Source organism: Epinephelus lanceolatus, chromosome 17 (genome assembly GCF_041903045.1).
Source record: "Epinephelus lanceolatus isolate andai-2023 chromosome 17, ASM4190304v1, whole genome shotgun sequence".
Classification (NCBI taxonomy): Eukaryota; Metazoa; Chordata; class Actinopteri; order Perciformes; family Serranidae; genus Epinephelus; species Epinephelus lanceolatus.
The window spans coordinates 14,446,008-14,460,591 of record NC_135750.1 but is presented as its reverse complement, the minus strand read 5'-3'; the positions used below and the strand labels follow the sequence as shown (position 1 = coordinate 14,460,591).

Below are 14,584 nucleotides of genomic sequence, written 5' to 3'. Positions count from 1 at the left end.
GACCCTCTGACAAAAACTTTTATCTCTGAACTGATGGGAATGTTATTACAGGGTGTCTATAGTGTCTTTAAAAGTATTAAAAGTTGATAAAACAGCAACAGTTAAGACTCCTACAAATGTTTAAAAGTGTTAAACAAGTATTTTACTGCAGGGACGATGGTCTTGTCATAGAATGGGTCCGTCTGTGCAGTAGAGAGACGCAAATACTTTGATTGGTGCTACACAACCGGAGAAAACAGAAGCAAAAGTCTGTGGCATTTCCTTTTGCGTAAGAGGTATAAAACCAACAGCTGACCAAACTAAACATGTGCAAGTTATTGTATGACAAATGAAATGCCTTTTAAAAATTGGTAGGGGTCTCTTTGGTTCAAATCTGCTCAGAACAAACAGCCTACGTGTGTCTGCAGTACTTGAGGATCGAAGTCAGTCTGCACTTTATGAGTTACAGCTTCCTCTGTGGGATACTTCCCCCATCCTGACGTCAGCTGGATGTGTGATTTTTCCTCCCCATCCCAGCCTCAGACTGACGCATTCACATATCAGCCCTTCAGCAGCAACGTGAGGTGAGTTTAACACCAGAAACCTGGGACACTAACTATCCGTGAACTAGCACTGATGGACTTTTAGTGAGCTTTAACAGCTGTTAAAATGCATGTTTGTGTTCTGCAGTCAGTCCGTAAGAAGAGCAGAAAGCCAAGCCTTGCTGTATATTCTCATATTACATTACATAGCTTGTGCATTCCTGTGTCTGTGTTATGTAATAGAAACATTCTCGCAAATCCATTCCAATGGAAAACTGTGAAATGTGTCACATGTTTAACACTGCAACTGCTTCTGATGCTGGATTGACAGCTGACACCTATTTCACTGTTAGGTGTCACTTGTCATGTTCTGATGTGTTTTGTCCTGAAGATAAATGAGACAGTGGCAGTTTAAAGAGGACAAACTTCACCCCTGATCCACAGAAATGATTATTTAGCCTGATGTTTGAGGTTTGAGTCACCCCAGTTCCAAGGCAGTGATTCATAGCTAAGCGAGAAATGTGGTCAAATGCTCATTCATTTTTATCTAAGTGGGCGGAAAGGCTTTACAGCGAGGACACAGAAAGAATGTACTCTTGACATAAGGAGGTGTGGAGTTCAAAATTTTCAGTCTGAGTGAAAAGCAAACAGTGGCACTCTGAATCTCCACTTTCATACATCTACTGCAGGCGTGGCTGAGCAATTTGGTCGTGACAGTAAGACCAGTCTGTTGTGCATTATGTTGTCATTCACTGTGTTTTAAGGCTGGTTACATCTACCTGTCTGCCCTCTGCTCTCAGCATTTGTTGGCATAACAACAAACCATCATTTTCATCATTGATAGCTGTTTAAAAAAAGAAAACTAGTCAAACTTCATCTTGGATTCTTTGTTCTTTTGCTTCATGTCCTCCCTCTTACATCAGCTGCTGCAATGTCAAGAATAATGTGTTCTGTAGGGTCGAGTGCATCTGCCAAGAATAGCTTGACTGAGTATGAGGAGACCATGATTAACATACTGTAGCGACGCCCACATTTCCCATCAGGCTGGACTGAGTAGTGTGCAGTTTGCTGTTTTCTGTTTCATAAGGCAAATGTCATTTTTTGTTATTGTCTGTAGTGTGTCTCTTTGGAACATGATAGTTTATGCTAGTTAATGTCAATTTATAGTTTGCACCATTAGTAAGTTGGCTATCACCTCAAAAAGACAGCTGTATGTCTGCTCTACTCCAAACTGAGCTACAGTATATCTGTTACATGTAGACTAAGGCCTTATTAAATAGGAATTGTGCAAATTTGCAGGAAAGCCCAATCGGTCTTCTTTCAGCATTGGCAGTATAAAAACAAAATCAGGGAGTGCAGCGAAATGCCACCTGCCGACTTTTGTTCATACAGAATGCACCCTTTTCAGGGCAATGGGGGGGGGGGCGAAACTTGGAGTTATTTACATTATTTACATTGTCACAGTGTTTTTTCTCCTTAACCTAACGTACATAACTTTAACTTAATGTGATGACGTCATTCATGGGGCATTAATTTGTCTGATATCATATGAACTATAGTCTGGGGATACATTGGGGTTGGAGGACTTGTCGTATTTTGCCTTCATCATTGGACTCAAATGCAACTCACAAGCAAGTCACAGACTTTAAACAGCCACCTTTCAGGCAGAAAGATAAATTTTCAGTGGAATATTCCATTAATATGAAGACACAGTCCTTGTTGAGACTTTCCTCTCACAAAGAACAGCATCAGTTCTTTCATTTTCCGAAAAACAACATGTGTTTCTGCTAAAAAGACAGAGCTCTCTCGCAGCTGCTGTACTTATGACAGGAGCAAAGGAGGACCACGAGTGAGTGCTGTTTTGAAAACTGTGACCATGACCGCTCCTTGACCTTAACCATGAGTGTGTAATTGCAACCATGCTAACAAAGGTCCCCTGACCATAACAAAGTAGTAATTTCAACCCAAACATATTCTTTGCCTAACACTAACCAAACCCAAACCCAGAACATATTATTTTTCCAACACTGGCAGAATGTGTCGTTCCAGAGGACACGGACAAACAATGTAGTTTGTTGTTGGAGGACTTGTTGTACAAGGGAAGCAATAGTTTGGGGAAAATACACTTCTTTGCTTTCTTGCTGAGTAGATGAAAAGAGATATCACTCTCAGGTCTGTACTGGTAATAAGCTACCCACGTTGCGATTAGCTTAACTTAACACACAGACTGGAATCAGGGGGAACAGCTGGCCTGGCTCTGTCTGAAGATGACAAAAACACCCTTCCAGTGCCTTTAAAGCTCAATAACAACATGTGATATTTAATCTGTAGTAAAAAACAAAGTGAAGTTGCAGTTTTGCCAGGCGATCAGCGGAAAATTCAGGAAGCTACTTCCAAGAAACACTCCGGCACATGACAATCAGGTGTCACATAAGCCCTTTTTAAATAGGAATTGTGACAAGTAACAAAACGTGTAGCTCAGCGTGTGACGTAAACAGTGACGTACTCGGAGGGAAGCTGCAACTGGTCAGTCCTTCCGCGATTCTCTCAAGGCTTTTCAAGAGAAGGCTGAGACACGGGGTCAAACATGGGGGGGATTGCACATGCGCAGTAAAATCTGGTCTGCACTTCCTCAAAGGCTCAGTAGATGGCATGAGACCACGGAATAAGGGGGATGTGCATGCATGTCATTTTCACAGCTTATTACTGGACTGTCACTGGTGGCCTGCGTTGTGGGTGAGAATGACAGAGATGCAATTCTGACAACTTCAGGCAGCCGTTGTCCAAAAGTCCAAGCAGACTGCACCAAGCACACTCCTTGATCGCCTGAGCGGATCCTGCGCTTTTTATCTAGCGCCCCTGCTGTCACCCTCCAGCATCGCAGCTCAAGTTACACTGCGTATGTGCAATCCCCCCATGTTTGACCCCGTGTCTCAGCCTTCTCTTGAATAGCCTTGGATTCTCTCATAAGTTGGCCCGTCCTTCACCGCTCCCGTCATTTGATGATTAATGGCCTCTTCGTTTGCGAGGACAAGGAGGGCATGCAATTCCTTGTCTCCCCAGTTGCTCATCTTTACAGTGTCTGTCAGGTTTGCATTTCCCTCTTGCTACTAGTACTAGCTGCTCATTCCTGCTATCAGCTTTTTCCTGTTAGTCCACCACCAGTGGCTCGCACATGCGGCGTCATCAACAGCTTCTCCCACAAGGCGTCAACAGCCCCTCCCGTTGTAGAAGGGCGCCTTGTTCTTTTTAAAGTCTGTGTAAAGCAAACTCTGCTATTTTCTTCTAAACACCTTAAATAGGTCATAAAAGTATTCCTCAAAATGTGTAAAAAAGCCTTTCAACCATTTACAATTGAATTGTGGCGCTAGGCTTCACAAACTGTGTTTCTAGGTTTCTGTGTTCTGGATTTAGTGGGTGGGCCTTAAATCATAGCCGCGTTACATAACGGAGCTATCCCTGCTACAAACACGCCCCCTGAGGCTGTAGCAGTATAAATAGAGGGAATCGCCTTGTTGTTTACAAATACTTCCAGGTAGAAAACCAGCAGAGTTTAGCTATACATATAGGATATATATATATATATAAGGATATATATATATATATATATATATATATATATATATACACTCACATTTTCATGTCACTATATCACCGTGTAGACTAATCTGATATTTGTAAAGTCTATAAACACAATGATTGAACAAACATTACTATTTCTGTGTGCACATTTTGTAATTAATAACATGGTTATCGTAGATTAGCTGGGCTAACCTTTAGCTGTTAGCCCCGTTAGCGGTGTCTGTAGTAACTCAGTAACTCAAACGGTCTGTGAAATTTTTTTTTTCCAGCGGATGTCTTAGTTACAACATGACTGAGCTAGCAAAGCAGTTTTGTGTTGCTATGTGTGGTCTTTATTCAGTTTTGGGAAATCACGATGTCTAGAAAGCATCAGTGGCTGCAGCTGACAGGGACAGCTAACAGCAGCAGCAAAGCTAACATCAGGACGTCATCTGTTATAAAAGCTTCCCGTTGTCGGATATGACATGAAACTACTCCAGTTAGCGCAATCATGTTCTAACTAAGACATCCGCTGGAAAAAATATTTTCAGTCAGTGGAGCCGAACCGACACTCTTCCTCCCTGGATTACATCCTCCCGTTCCGCCGACTGCAGGTACGGAGTTACATCCTTGTACAGTACACAGAGGCAGCTTCCCTCCCACGAGTGGGCGTGGACTGAATGGCTGCAGCCTGGAGTCATGAGACAAGAGGCTGCAGACATACCCCTCCGGACACGCCCCCAGCGTTTCACAGCAGAGAGAAGTGCTTGTTTTTCCATAATTTTGAGAGCTAATTTTATATACTTAGTGATTTTTTTAATCTTTTAAATTTGGCTCAGTGATTAATGACACATATTTCTGTGATGTGACAAACTTATAACAGATATTTTTTGCTGCTTTACACAGACTTTAAACTAAAAAGATTCTGCCAATATGTCTACCCCTACGCAGTGAAAAATAGGGCACCTTGGATCAACTTGCCAATCCGGCTCTGTGTGTCTAAACGCTCGCAGCTTGCCGGCAAAATGGCCCAACATTCGCCGAAAATCTGGCAGTGTAAAAGGGGCTATAGTCCTGGACAGTCCTGTGTTTGTTTGACCCATCCTCCACCCCAACCTGCCTCTTCTGGCAGACTTTCCGTCTTTACTCCCATTATGGCATTGTACACTTGATTACAACCTCCCTGACGACGTGTATACATGTGTTACCAGCTCATTATAAATTGTTGCGAATTTTGGTGCATTACTTTTTGTAGGCATACGTATGAACCTTGCATGAGAGCAGCCTGCCAACCCATATGACCATGTTTCTACCTCTGAATAGAAGAGGATACTTCATTAATCCCAGAGTTCAAATTAATTTTTTTTTCACTTTGTTGTCATATACACACAGGCTGGAAATACACACAGATGCACAAACAGGACCTATATATGCATTAAATGGAGAGATGTCAGAGCGAGGGGGCTGCCCATGGACAGTCACTCCAAGCAGTTGGGTCTTTGGTGCTTGCTCAAGTGCAACTCAGCAGTGCCCAGAAGGTGAACTGGCGCCTTTCCAGCTACCATTCCATGCTCCATATTTGGTCCGGACAGGGATGGAAACCGGCGACCCTCCAGTTCCCAAGCAAAGACCCTATGGTCTGAGCTGCCCCAACCCACAGCGGCACTTCCTAAATTAGCGCACCCACAAGTGGACAACAGAATACTTTGTATACGATGGTTAATGGTTGTTTTAAACATGTGGTTGATGTTGTTGAACAGTCGCAGCTGCACCAAAACTACATGGTTCAGAAGAAAGAACATGGTTTGGCTTAAAATATACGTTTGTTACTATGGTAATGAAATGTATATCACATGACACACGTCAGCATGCTCCTTACATTGACTTTTGGTTTCACACCAGACATCAGCACTAGTCCCTTGAATGAGAAGTTGTTAAGGGGACTTTCTTGCTCTTTACACAAGGTCACCTTACTTCCTTCTTTGCTCTCGTAATGATTACTATGGCCTCTAGATTTTGCCACCTGACAAAAAACATAATTATGGGGCATACTTTCTGCTTGTTAAAACAAACACGTGGTCATATTTTAGACAAGATCATGTAAGACATCAAAAAAAGTCTAGAAACTTCTCAAACTGTTCCTGCAGCATAATCCACCTTTCTGTAATAATTGATGGGCTTCATGGGATTTCTTAACACTACTAAAAAATATAGCATATTAACTTATTTAAGCACAGCTGACAACCTTCTCAGATTCAGATTTCTTTGTTGTCACTGTACAAACATATAACAAAATTCAGGTGTACTCAAGGACCAGGCTCATATCTAAAATTAAGTAATAAAAAAGTCAGAAAATAGTAATGAAAATAAACATTATACACATTTGTACATACACTACATTCACTCGTTGCCAATGTATGCTGTTAAAACAGGATTAAAAAAGTGCTCATGCACATTATTGCACATAAAATAAGTCATAAGTCCTGCACATAACCCCGCCGTAATCGAGTATTCTGTGTTTAATAGCTGCTAGTTCATCATTAAAAACATTTCTTCAGACCTACTGTGAGATATTTTCATTAGCAAGCAAGCAAACTCAGTGAAGTGAAGAACGCAAACAACCCTTTGAACTTCACTGACCCGCTGGTGTGTCAGTGAGTATAAACTCATGCTGTGCAGCCAAACAATGTTCAAACCCACAAAGCTGTTTGAAATTGGAGGCCCCAAAGATTCCAAATACATCAGGGCGAATTTCGTGTATAAATGATGCACAAGCCACCAACAATATTTCCATTTCATTGAATGGTTTGAATAATATTTCTCCCAGGGTAAACATGATAGAGCTTCAATGATGAGCTGAAACAAACACACACATAATACCTCTGATGCTGTCAGACAATGTGGAATAAGCTTTCAGCTTTAAGGCAAAATAAAAGGGGTGAGACTGGATGTTAAATATACTGTAGATGATAGTTCACTTATGTTTAATGTCACATGAGGCCAGAGGAAGAATGCAGTGGTCAACGCTCTTGTTCCTGCCCCGACGCTGTTGCCAAACCAGAAAATCTACCCAGACCTTTTGTAAAAGCCAAGATTTCAAAACAATATTTTCCCTGGAATCTCAAAGCAATCTCCACAGTTATAATTTTCTAAGTGTGTGTGTGTGTGTGTGTGTGTGTGTGTGAAATTCAATGTGGGCTCCCAGTGCCAAACAATGTACCCTTAATTGTAGTACAGGAAGATCACACCCATCATAGACTGTTTGTGTGCGCGTGCATGTGTGTGTGTGTGTGTGGCAGAGTTCTGATCCAAACCAGCTGTCGGTATGTCCACATCCCCTCTCTTCACGTCTTGGTAAGACAATACTTAATGGCTGAGAGACACACAGGGGAGCAACCTCGGAGTGTTTTACTCAAATATCCAGTTACGAGAATCTCCCGTACGAAAGTTGACCCACGCTGAAAGGGGGCTGGGTCTGTTTACACGACCCAAGCATTTTATTTTCATATAAACATTTCACTCGGGGATGCTGTCAGTTGGACTTTTGCCACAAAAATGTCACTGATATTATCTAGTGTAAGTTGATTTTATTATGATGAGCAACAACCCACAGCAAAGTGGAGCAAGTTCACACCTGCTCCTTGGACGTTCTTGTAAATCATTACGCAGAGACATGATGAAGAGGACAATTACATAACAACTGAGGACAATTACAACATAAAGTCACCCCTGGAATGCAGCGAACAGCAAAAGGAGAAATAATCAGATCTCTTACTTGAAGAAGAGTGTGTTTACAGGTGTTGTGGAGCACTACTGCATGTGTGAAAAGGTCATATAAGGCCTTTAATGGCTCGAGAGGGAGCTGAGCAAAGTCAAGTTGCCGCAAGTGATGTCGCTTGAGTCAGCATTGGTTGGGGCTGAAGACTAAAAGTTTGAGAATAAAAAAGAAGTTTGGAGGTGTGGGTTCAGAAAGACGTAACCAGACCTCTGTAGCCTGCTCCTCATCTCTGCTTGTGGCTAGCAGCTCGAGGCTACATTAGCAACCCGGTCTCACTCAAAAGTTGTCGAAATTGGGTACTGGGTAGTGACTTTCCGCGTCAGACACTGATGAAAAAAGCCGTCTTTTAACTTCAGCATGATCCGTGGGAGGTTGGTTTTATAGTTTAACGGCGGTGTCAGGGGGAAACACAGCGGAACAAGAACGAAAGTAAAAGTGGCGAAAGTCCAAGTAGGGTGGATTGGAGGAGTGGTGGATGGGTCCAACAAACATCGATCTTCACTGGGGAGAGCAGCGTTCGCGTCCCTAAAGATTATAAAGCCAAACTCTGTTCTTTTTCCTAAACCCGACGTAGTGCCTTTATTTTGAAAGAGACTGTATGTAAACGTTAAATTTCCTGTGAAAACAGAAGTGTATTTTGAAATAAGACAATGCATGTAACAGGCAGAACTGGACACGGCATCCCAGAACGTCAACAACAAATGCCCCAGGGCACCTTTCACGGCGCTTTAAATGTCGATACGTGACGAGTGAGTCGGAGTGAGAATGTGTTGCCTTTGGCTGTTACTACCATAAAGCTGTATTCACACCTAACCTGGCATTGCCGCAAAGACACAGCTCCTCCCATTCATCTGAATGTGGGTAGTGCGTCTAGGCTGTGGTGGTGGGGCCGCAGGGAGGATGGGAATCAGATTCAACTTTTATTGAAACACAACCCGACATCACACTGTGACGGCCAATCACATAACTGCCGATGAGATCAGAAAGACCCCTGCAGTCAATGGGAACAAGTTATACAGTGTTCTTCTGTTGTTAAATGTCATAGTGAGGAAAGGAAATGCGTATCAACAGCTTGTGTGTAGTCTACTATCTTACAAAGGAGAGCACTCGCTTTGTTTCCATGTGTGTCTTTTGTGGCAGTAAAGATAATACAGTTACGATAATCAAAAGGGATTCTACAGATCTTTAAGGCAACAAAAACAAACTTAGGGAAGACAAATACTCAGCTGCAGAGATGGAGAGATTGACTTCCTCTCAACCCTGCACTTCCCCACAAATGGGGCATTGAAGTGACACTCCCTCACCGCAGCACAACCCTGTGGCTAATCGCTGCAGCGCCAGATTTGGTGTGAATGCGCTTGAATCTCTGACTGAACTGTTGGTGGTCGAGTTGCATTGTGGGTAATGTTGGCACCAGGTTTAGACAAGGAAGAGAGTGCATGGAATAAAAAAGCGATATCTCTGGTTCTGCTGCATCTATACTGATCCTTCCTTTTGAACTGTGAGTACAACAGTGTTACAGGAGTGCAATGCTGACATGTGAAACATATTTTCATTTAATAAAATACTATGTATAGTTAGTAGATTGAACTACACAGCTGGATATAAAGAGAGTAAGATCAGTTTCACCTCTGACAGCAGCTACATTCAAATGCTACTTATTTATACCATTCTATTAATTTATATGGGACAGTGCTCATTCATCAGAATTCGCAACCACAAAAGTAATCTTAATGTGACCAAGGAAGGGGTCTGAGCATTTCCTCCACCACTGGTTGCCTTTGCACACAGGCCAAACTTTATATAAAATGAATGAAGTGTGCTGAAAGTTGGTTTGTATCCCTGAGTTTAAGGGTTTGATCACAGAAGTAGAGTGTGTGTTTGTCTTTACTTATTTCCTCATGCTGAATATGTGCTTTTCTTTTTTACAGGCTCAGGTCTATGTACGTGAACACACACACATCCACACATGAACACCAATCAGTATGCTTCCTGAGAATCTCCTCCAGCAGTGATGCCTGCCATCAGCCCTCCCAGCCCTCTCCTCTGCGTGCTGCTGTGTGTGTCAGTGGCTCTGCAGCGCTCTGACCTGCGCCTGGCGTATGTGACCCACAACAGCTTTTTATACTACTCCTGCACCCAGGACCCGCAGCCCTGCAGCATCTCATCACTTGCAGACTGCAAATGCAAGGACATCCAGCTTTCCACGCTGCACCGCCCCCAGTCGCACTCGTCTCCCGTTTTCCGGATGAGACGTTTAACTGTTTGGTTCACGTCACCGTTAAACACGGCACGTCTGCTGAACAACTCAGAGGTGAGGCACCTCACCCTGATCCATTGTGGCGCTGGAGGATCCAAAGAGACACCTAATTTCAAGGAGGGGCATTTTGCTGTGCAGCACCTGGAGAGGCTGACGGTGATGAACCTGGACCAGAGGCCGGTTCACCACTGTCCAGATGCAAACAGAGCCAAGAACACAGACTCAAACAGTGACCAAGACATAGATAACGGTGCTCATTTAGACACAAATAGATACAACAGGGATAGAGACACAAATCTGGACGTGATTGCAGACATAAAGAGGGATTCCTTGACTTTGTCCTCACCCCAGATCCAAGACATCTACCTGGGCCGAGAGCTGGGAGCAGCTTATCATGAACAGGCCAGACTGGGAATCATCCACAGCTCTGTGCTGGAGTGGGGAGCAGTGATCAAAGCCTACACAGTTCAGACACACATAGACAATGACGGCGTGCTGCCCTTCCCTGACCTCCACCTGCCTAAATTACCAGAGACATCTGTCATATATGTCAGCTTTGTGTACTGATATCAAGTTACTTTATGAGGAGGGAACAACAGGAGGAAGATGATCCAGTGTTCAGCATGGATGGATTAATGAATAAGCCTACTGGGCACAGGCTCAAAGGCCTTTGCCTTTGCCTGCAAAATGTCACTCAAATTAACACGTACTGACCAGCAAGCCTGAAATGACTACAGATAAACCACAAAGTGACACTACAAAGAGACACAAGGTGACTACAACGAGATGCAAATGAACTGCAAAGACAGAAAATAACTACAAAAAGGGGCAAAACCAAAAGAGACACAAAATTACCTCAAAGAAACACAACAACTACAAAGAACACTAAACAACCACAGACACAGAATGACAAAAAACACATACAATTACTTCATAGAGACACAAAGTGACTATAAATAGACACAAAAATACCCACAAAGAGACACAAATTACCCCAAAAAGTCCTAACACATTTACAAAGAGATGCAAAACAACATGCTCCTATGTCAGAGAGGTGGGAGGTGTTCTGCATGTTGTCTGATAACCCTCACATGGTGTATGACCTGCAAACAATCACTTTATTACTCAGCAGGAGTTCTAAAGTTTGGAGTGAGAATATGGCGTCTTTTTTGTTGCAGGCCTTCACCTCTAATTTACAACAACAATAATCTCTTAAAAGGGGATATAAGGTGATCATTAGTTCTAAGTTAGACTCATTAGTGCAGGGGTGTCAAACATGCAGCCCGGCGGCCAGAGCCGTCCTGCCAAAGGGTCCAATCTGACCCACTGAGTGACCTTGCACACCTAATTGTGAGGCACTTGTGAAGGCTAAGAGGTGCCAGGTTTCAGGAGCAAGTTAAACATTGAGTAGCTTTCTTCATGTAAAATGCTGCTTCAGAGGCTTTTCCACCAGAACAGTTCTTTTCTTTCACTTTATTTTGGTTTGGTGATGTCAAGACTATTACAGAGGAGTGGAAATGTACAGAAAAATGTACATGTAATGACAGAAATATTGTTCAATTCCATTTATTCTTTTGGAGACATCACGTGCTGTTTGTCATCTGTTTGGTAAATGGATTAGTGTTTTTAAAATGTACTTCTTTAAACAAAAAAGGGAAAAATTTGGAGGTGTTTGTTATTTATAAGATATTATGCAATGGTTTTACAAGTGCGGCCCACCTGCGATCAAATCGGACTGTATGTGGCCTGTGAACTAAAATGAGTTTGACACCCCTGCATCAGTGAGTCTCTACAAGCTCATATTTGGGAGGAAAGAAAAACAAATCCACTCACTGATACAGTGCCAAGCAAAAGTTTGAGAAAATGGACTGAAAACTGTTTGCATAGTATTTTTTAAGCCTGTTTTACAGGCAAAACTGCAGTATTTCTTAAGAAGTAGTCTCATGGTGAAATTCTCCAACTTTCTTGGATTGAAAACAAGAAGGAAATTAAATGCGTTGACTTTGGATAACTCCAAAGTAAACACCCATTTTTGCACTGACACATGAAACTAAATCAGATTTTTCTTGTGTAATGGCTTTAATCATAATTTACCCAAGTGGCCGAAAAACATTGCGCAGATGTTTATCAGCATGTTAGAACAGAAAATGTCAACTAATGAGAGACCCTCTGAGGGACTGGAGTAACCCGCCAACCCCCTCCAGCTGACACATCCCTGTTTCTTCATGCTGTCTGTCCTAAACTGATGGAGTTGTCCCCAAAATGAATAGAAACTGGTGATTGGGTGGCTCTGTTACCCAGCTGAGCATTTTATTCTTCTTCATCGCCTTAGTTTTCCTCTGTATCACAAAGATAGAAAATGTGAGTTTCCACCATGAAGTGCAGTCCCACATAAGCTCTGTAGTATTTTCAGCTTTTCGTGATGAGTCACTTGTCATGTGTTTGTATTTTCTTGTGAGCCTAAATGTCGTGACCAGAGGGAGGACAATGAGCTGATTGGGACTTGAATTCCTCCCCAGCTCTATTTTGGCATTTCTACAGCTGACCTCTGACCCCTGGGCCCTGTGTAAAAAGCAGCAGAGACCTTCTCCTCTGGGATCAATGAATCATGAATCATTTTGTGTGTGACAGGAGGGGTTTTCCAAATAAATGTGAAATGCATGTTTGCTTCCATTTTGACCACAAGATGGCAGCAGATACATTTTAGTCAAAGGGGGAGCAGCAAACCATGCTGAGAGAGAGGACTGAACTGAGGGGACAGCATGAGGGAAAAATGTGTTGCTGTTTTTGTGCCTTATTTTTTTTGAAGACAACACCTGAATAATCCCTTAAATTCAACAAATGTGTCATGAGGCATTTCAGCACTTTAAAAAGCTTGTGAGGAATATTATTTTCAGGATAGAGGTGCAATATTAAGAGTTAATAAAACATGGCCTGATATTTATTAACTGTGTCATCTGCTTGTTTTTGGTTAAAACAAAAACAAAAATGGATGATTTGCTCATCACTCATGGCTCATGTATTTAAAATCATCATAGATACTGTCCAAAATGACCAACAAGAGTCAGAGACATAATTTAAAAAGGAAAACATATCTTACACATTTGTCCATATGATGAATTTTTTTTATTATTTTAGTATTTGTACATACGTGTGTATGAAAAAAGACAGTAAGGATTTATAAAGTTGTGAAATTGTGCAGGTTAGAAGCCAAAATTGCTTATAGAGAAACATCTCCCCTATTAAATAAAAAAATAATAAGAGAAAAACAAAAATTGCCTGCTTGATCAAAGTTTCCTGAGACCCTGTACCCTCGTATGAGGTCATCACATTTTGGGTTTGCTTGACCTTATACTTCATTCTACTTAACTAAGACCTGTTGTCCTCGTTTGTGGACACTTTTTTGCTCCATCTAGTGGTAGTAAGAGCACAATACACTAATCCATGTAAAAACAACATGGCAGCCATCTCTGCTAAGTCAGTCTGCAGCTGATCCCGAAACACAAAAGTGACACCTGATCACATTTTATGATTGAAACTTGTTTATTTATCATTAATTATGTTTATAGTTCAATATGGCAACACCTTTGACCAATTTTAGAGTCACAAGATAAGACGCTGTTAATTAGGAAGTCCTTTTTAAAGACATTGGGACTTTATTGTCATTGATAATGTTTAGTTTTTTATACTTATTGGGTCCTACTGTTCTCATATAGCTAGGAGAAATTAAAAATGCATACCAAACAAAAGTTCAGGTCTCAGTGGGATATACACATTTTAAAAAGTTTATATACACAAACTGAGATGAATTACAAAGGAATCAATTAGGTGGCACATTAATCTAATATTGTAGACATGTAAACCGTATCTTATTATGGATTTAGTGTGACAATATGAGGTCTACATGATTTGCATAGGTCTGTAGGAGAAGGAAATCCACCTAAAGTCACATTTTTAAAGGAGTCTGAAGCATTTTTAACTCTTTATTTATTCTTTGTGGATATTTGTTTTACATCACTGATTACTGTGAGGTGCAGGTTTGTCAATTTGAAAATGACTGCAGTCCTGTTTAAAGATGCTGCATGGGCTACATGTGTGCGCGTGCACGCCCTGCGCGCGTGTGCCGTGTTGACACCTGCTAGAGAGCCGCTTATTTGCATGACAAACGTGCGGCCCATCTTGTTAAGCGCCCCGTGAATGCAAACTGATGTCGCCTGTTGATCCTGCACCTGAGAGGTCAGCACCCACCCGACACACACCGGGGGCAATTACCGGAGAAATCACCGGCAGCGGTGGTGGATGGTGAGGCAGCCGGGCTGCGCTCACAGAGCCGGCCGCTTCTCTTATGGAAATCAAACCTAAAAGGTTGGTGTGAACCGTGACCTCCACTTGGGATAATTTGAAGACAAACTACCGCCTGTAAAAACAAATCAATTACATGTTGAGGCTCGTGATGTATCGCGC

At 42.1% G+C, this 14,584-nt stretch overlaps 1 protein-coding gene across 2 annotated transcripts; it reads left to right on the top strand.

The window, feature by feature from the left end:
* The first annotated feature begins 428 nt into the window (after positions 1-428).
* On the top strand, positions 429-13,068 carry LOC117248012 (uncharacterized). 2 transcript variants are annotated; one of them, XM_033612724.2, is made up of 2 exons: positions 429-563; positions 9,792-13,068. In XM_033612724.2, exon 2 carries the CDS (start codon positions 9,875-9,877, stop codon positions 10,685-10,687), a length of 813 nt encoding a protein of 270 aa, XP_033468615.1. In that variant the 5' UTR covers positions 429-563; positions 9,792-9,874; the 3' UTR covers positions 10,688-13,068. The 2 variants fall into 2 exon arrangements, with proteins under 2 accessions (XP_033468615.1, XP_078016795.1); XM_078160669.1 differs by lacking the exon at positions 429-563 and adding an exon at positions 9,225-9,361.
* The last annotated feature ends 1,516 nt before the right edge of the window (positions 13,069-14,584 follow it).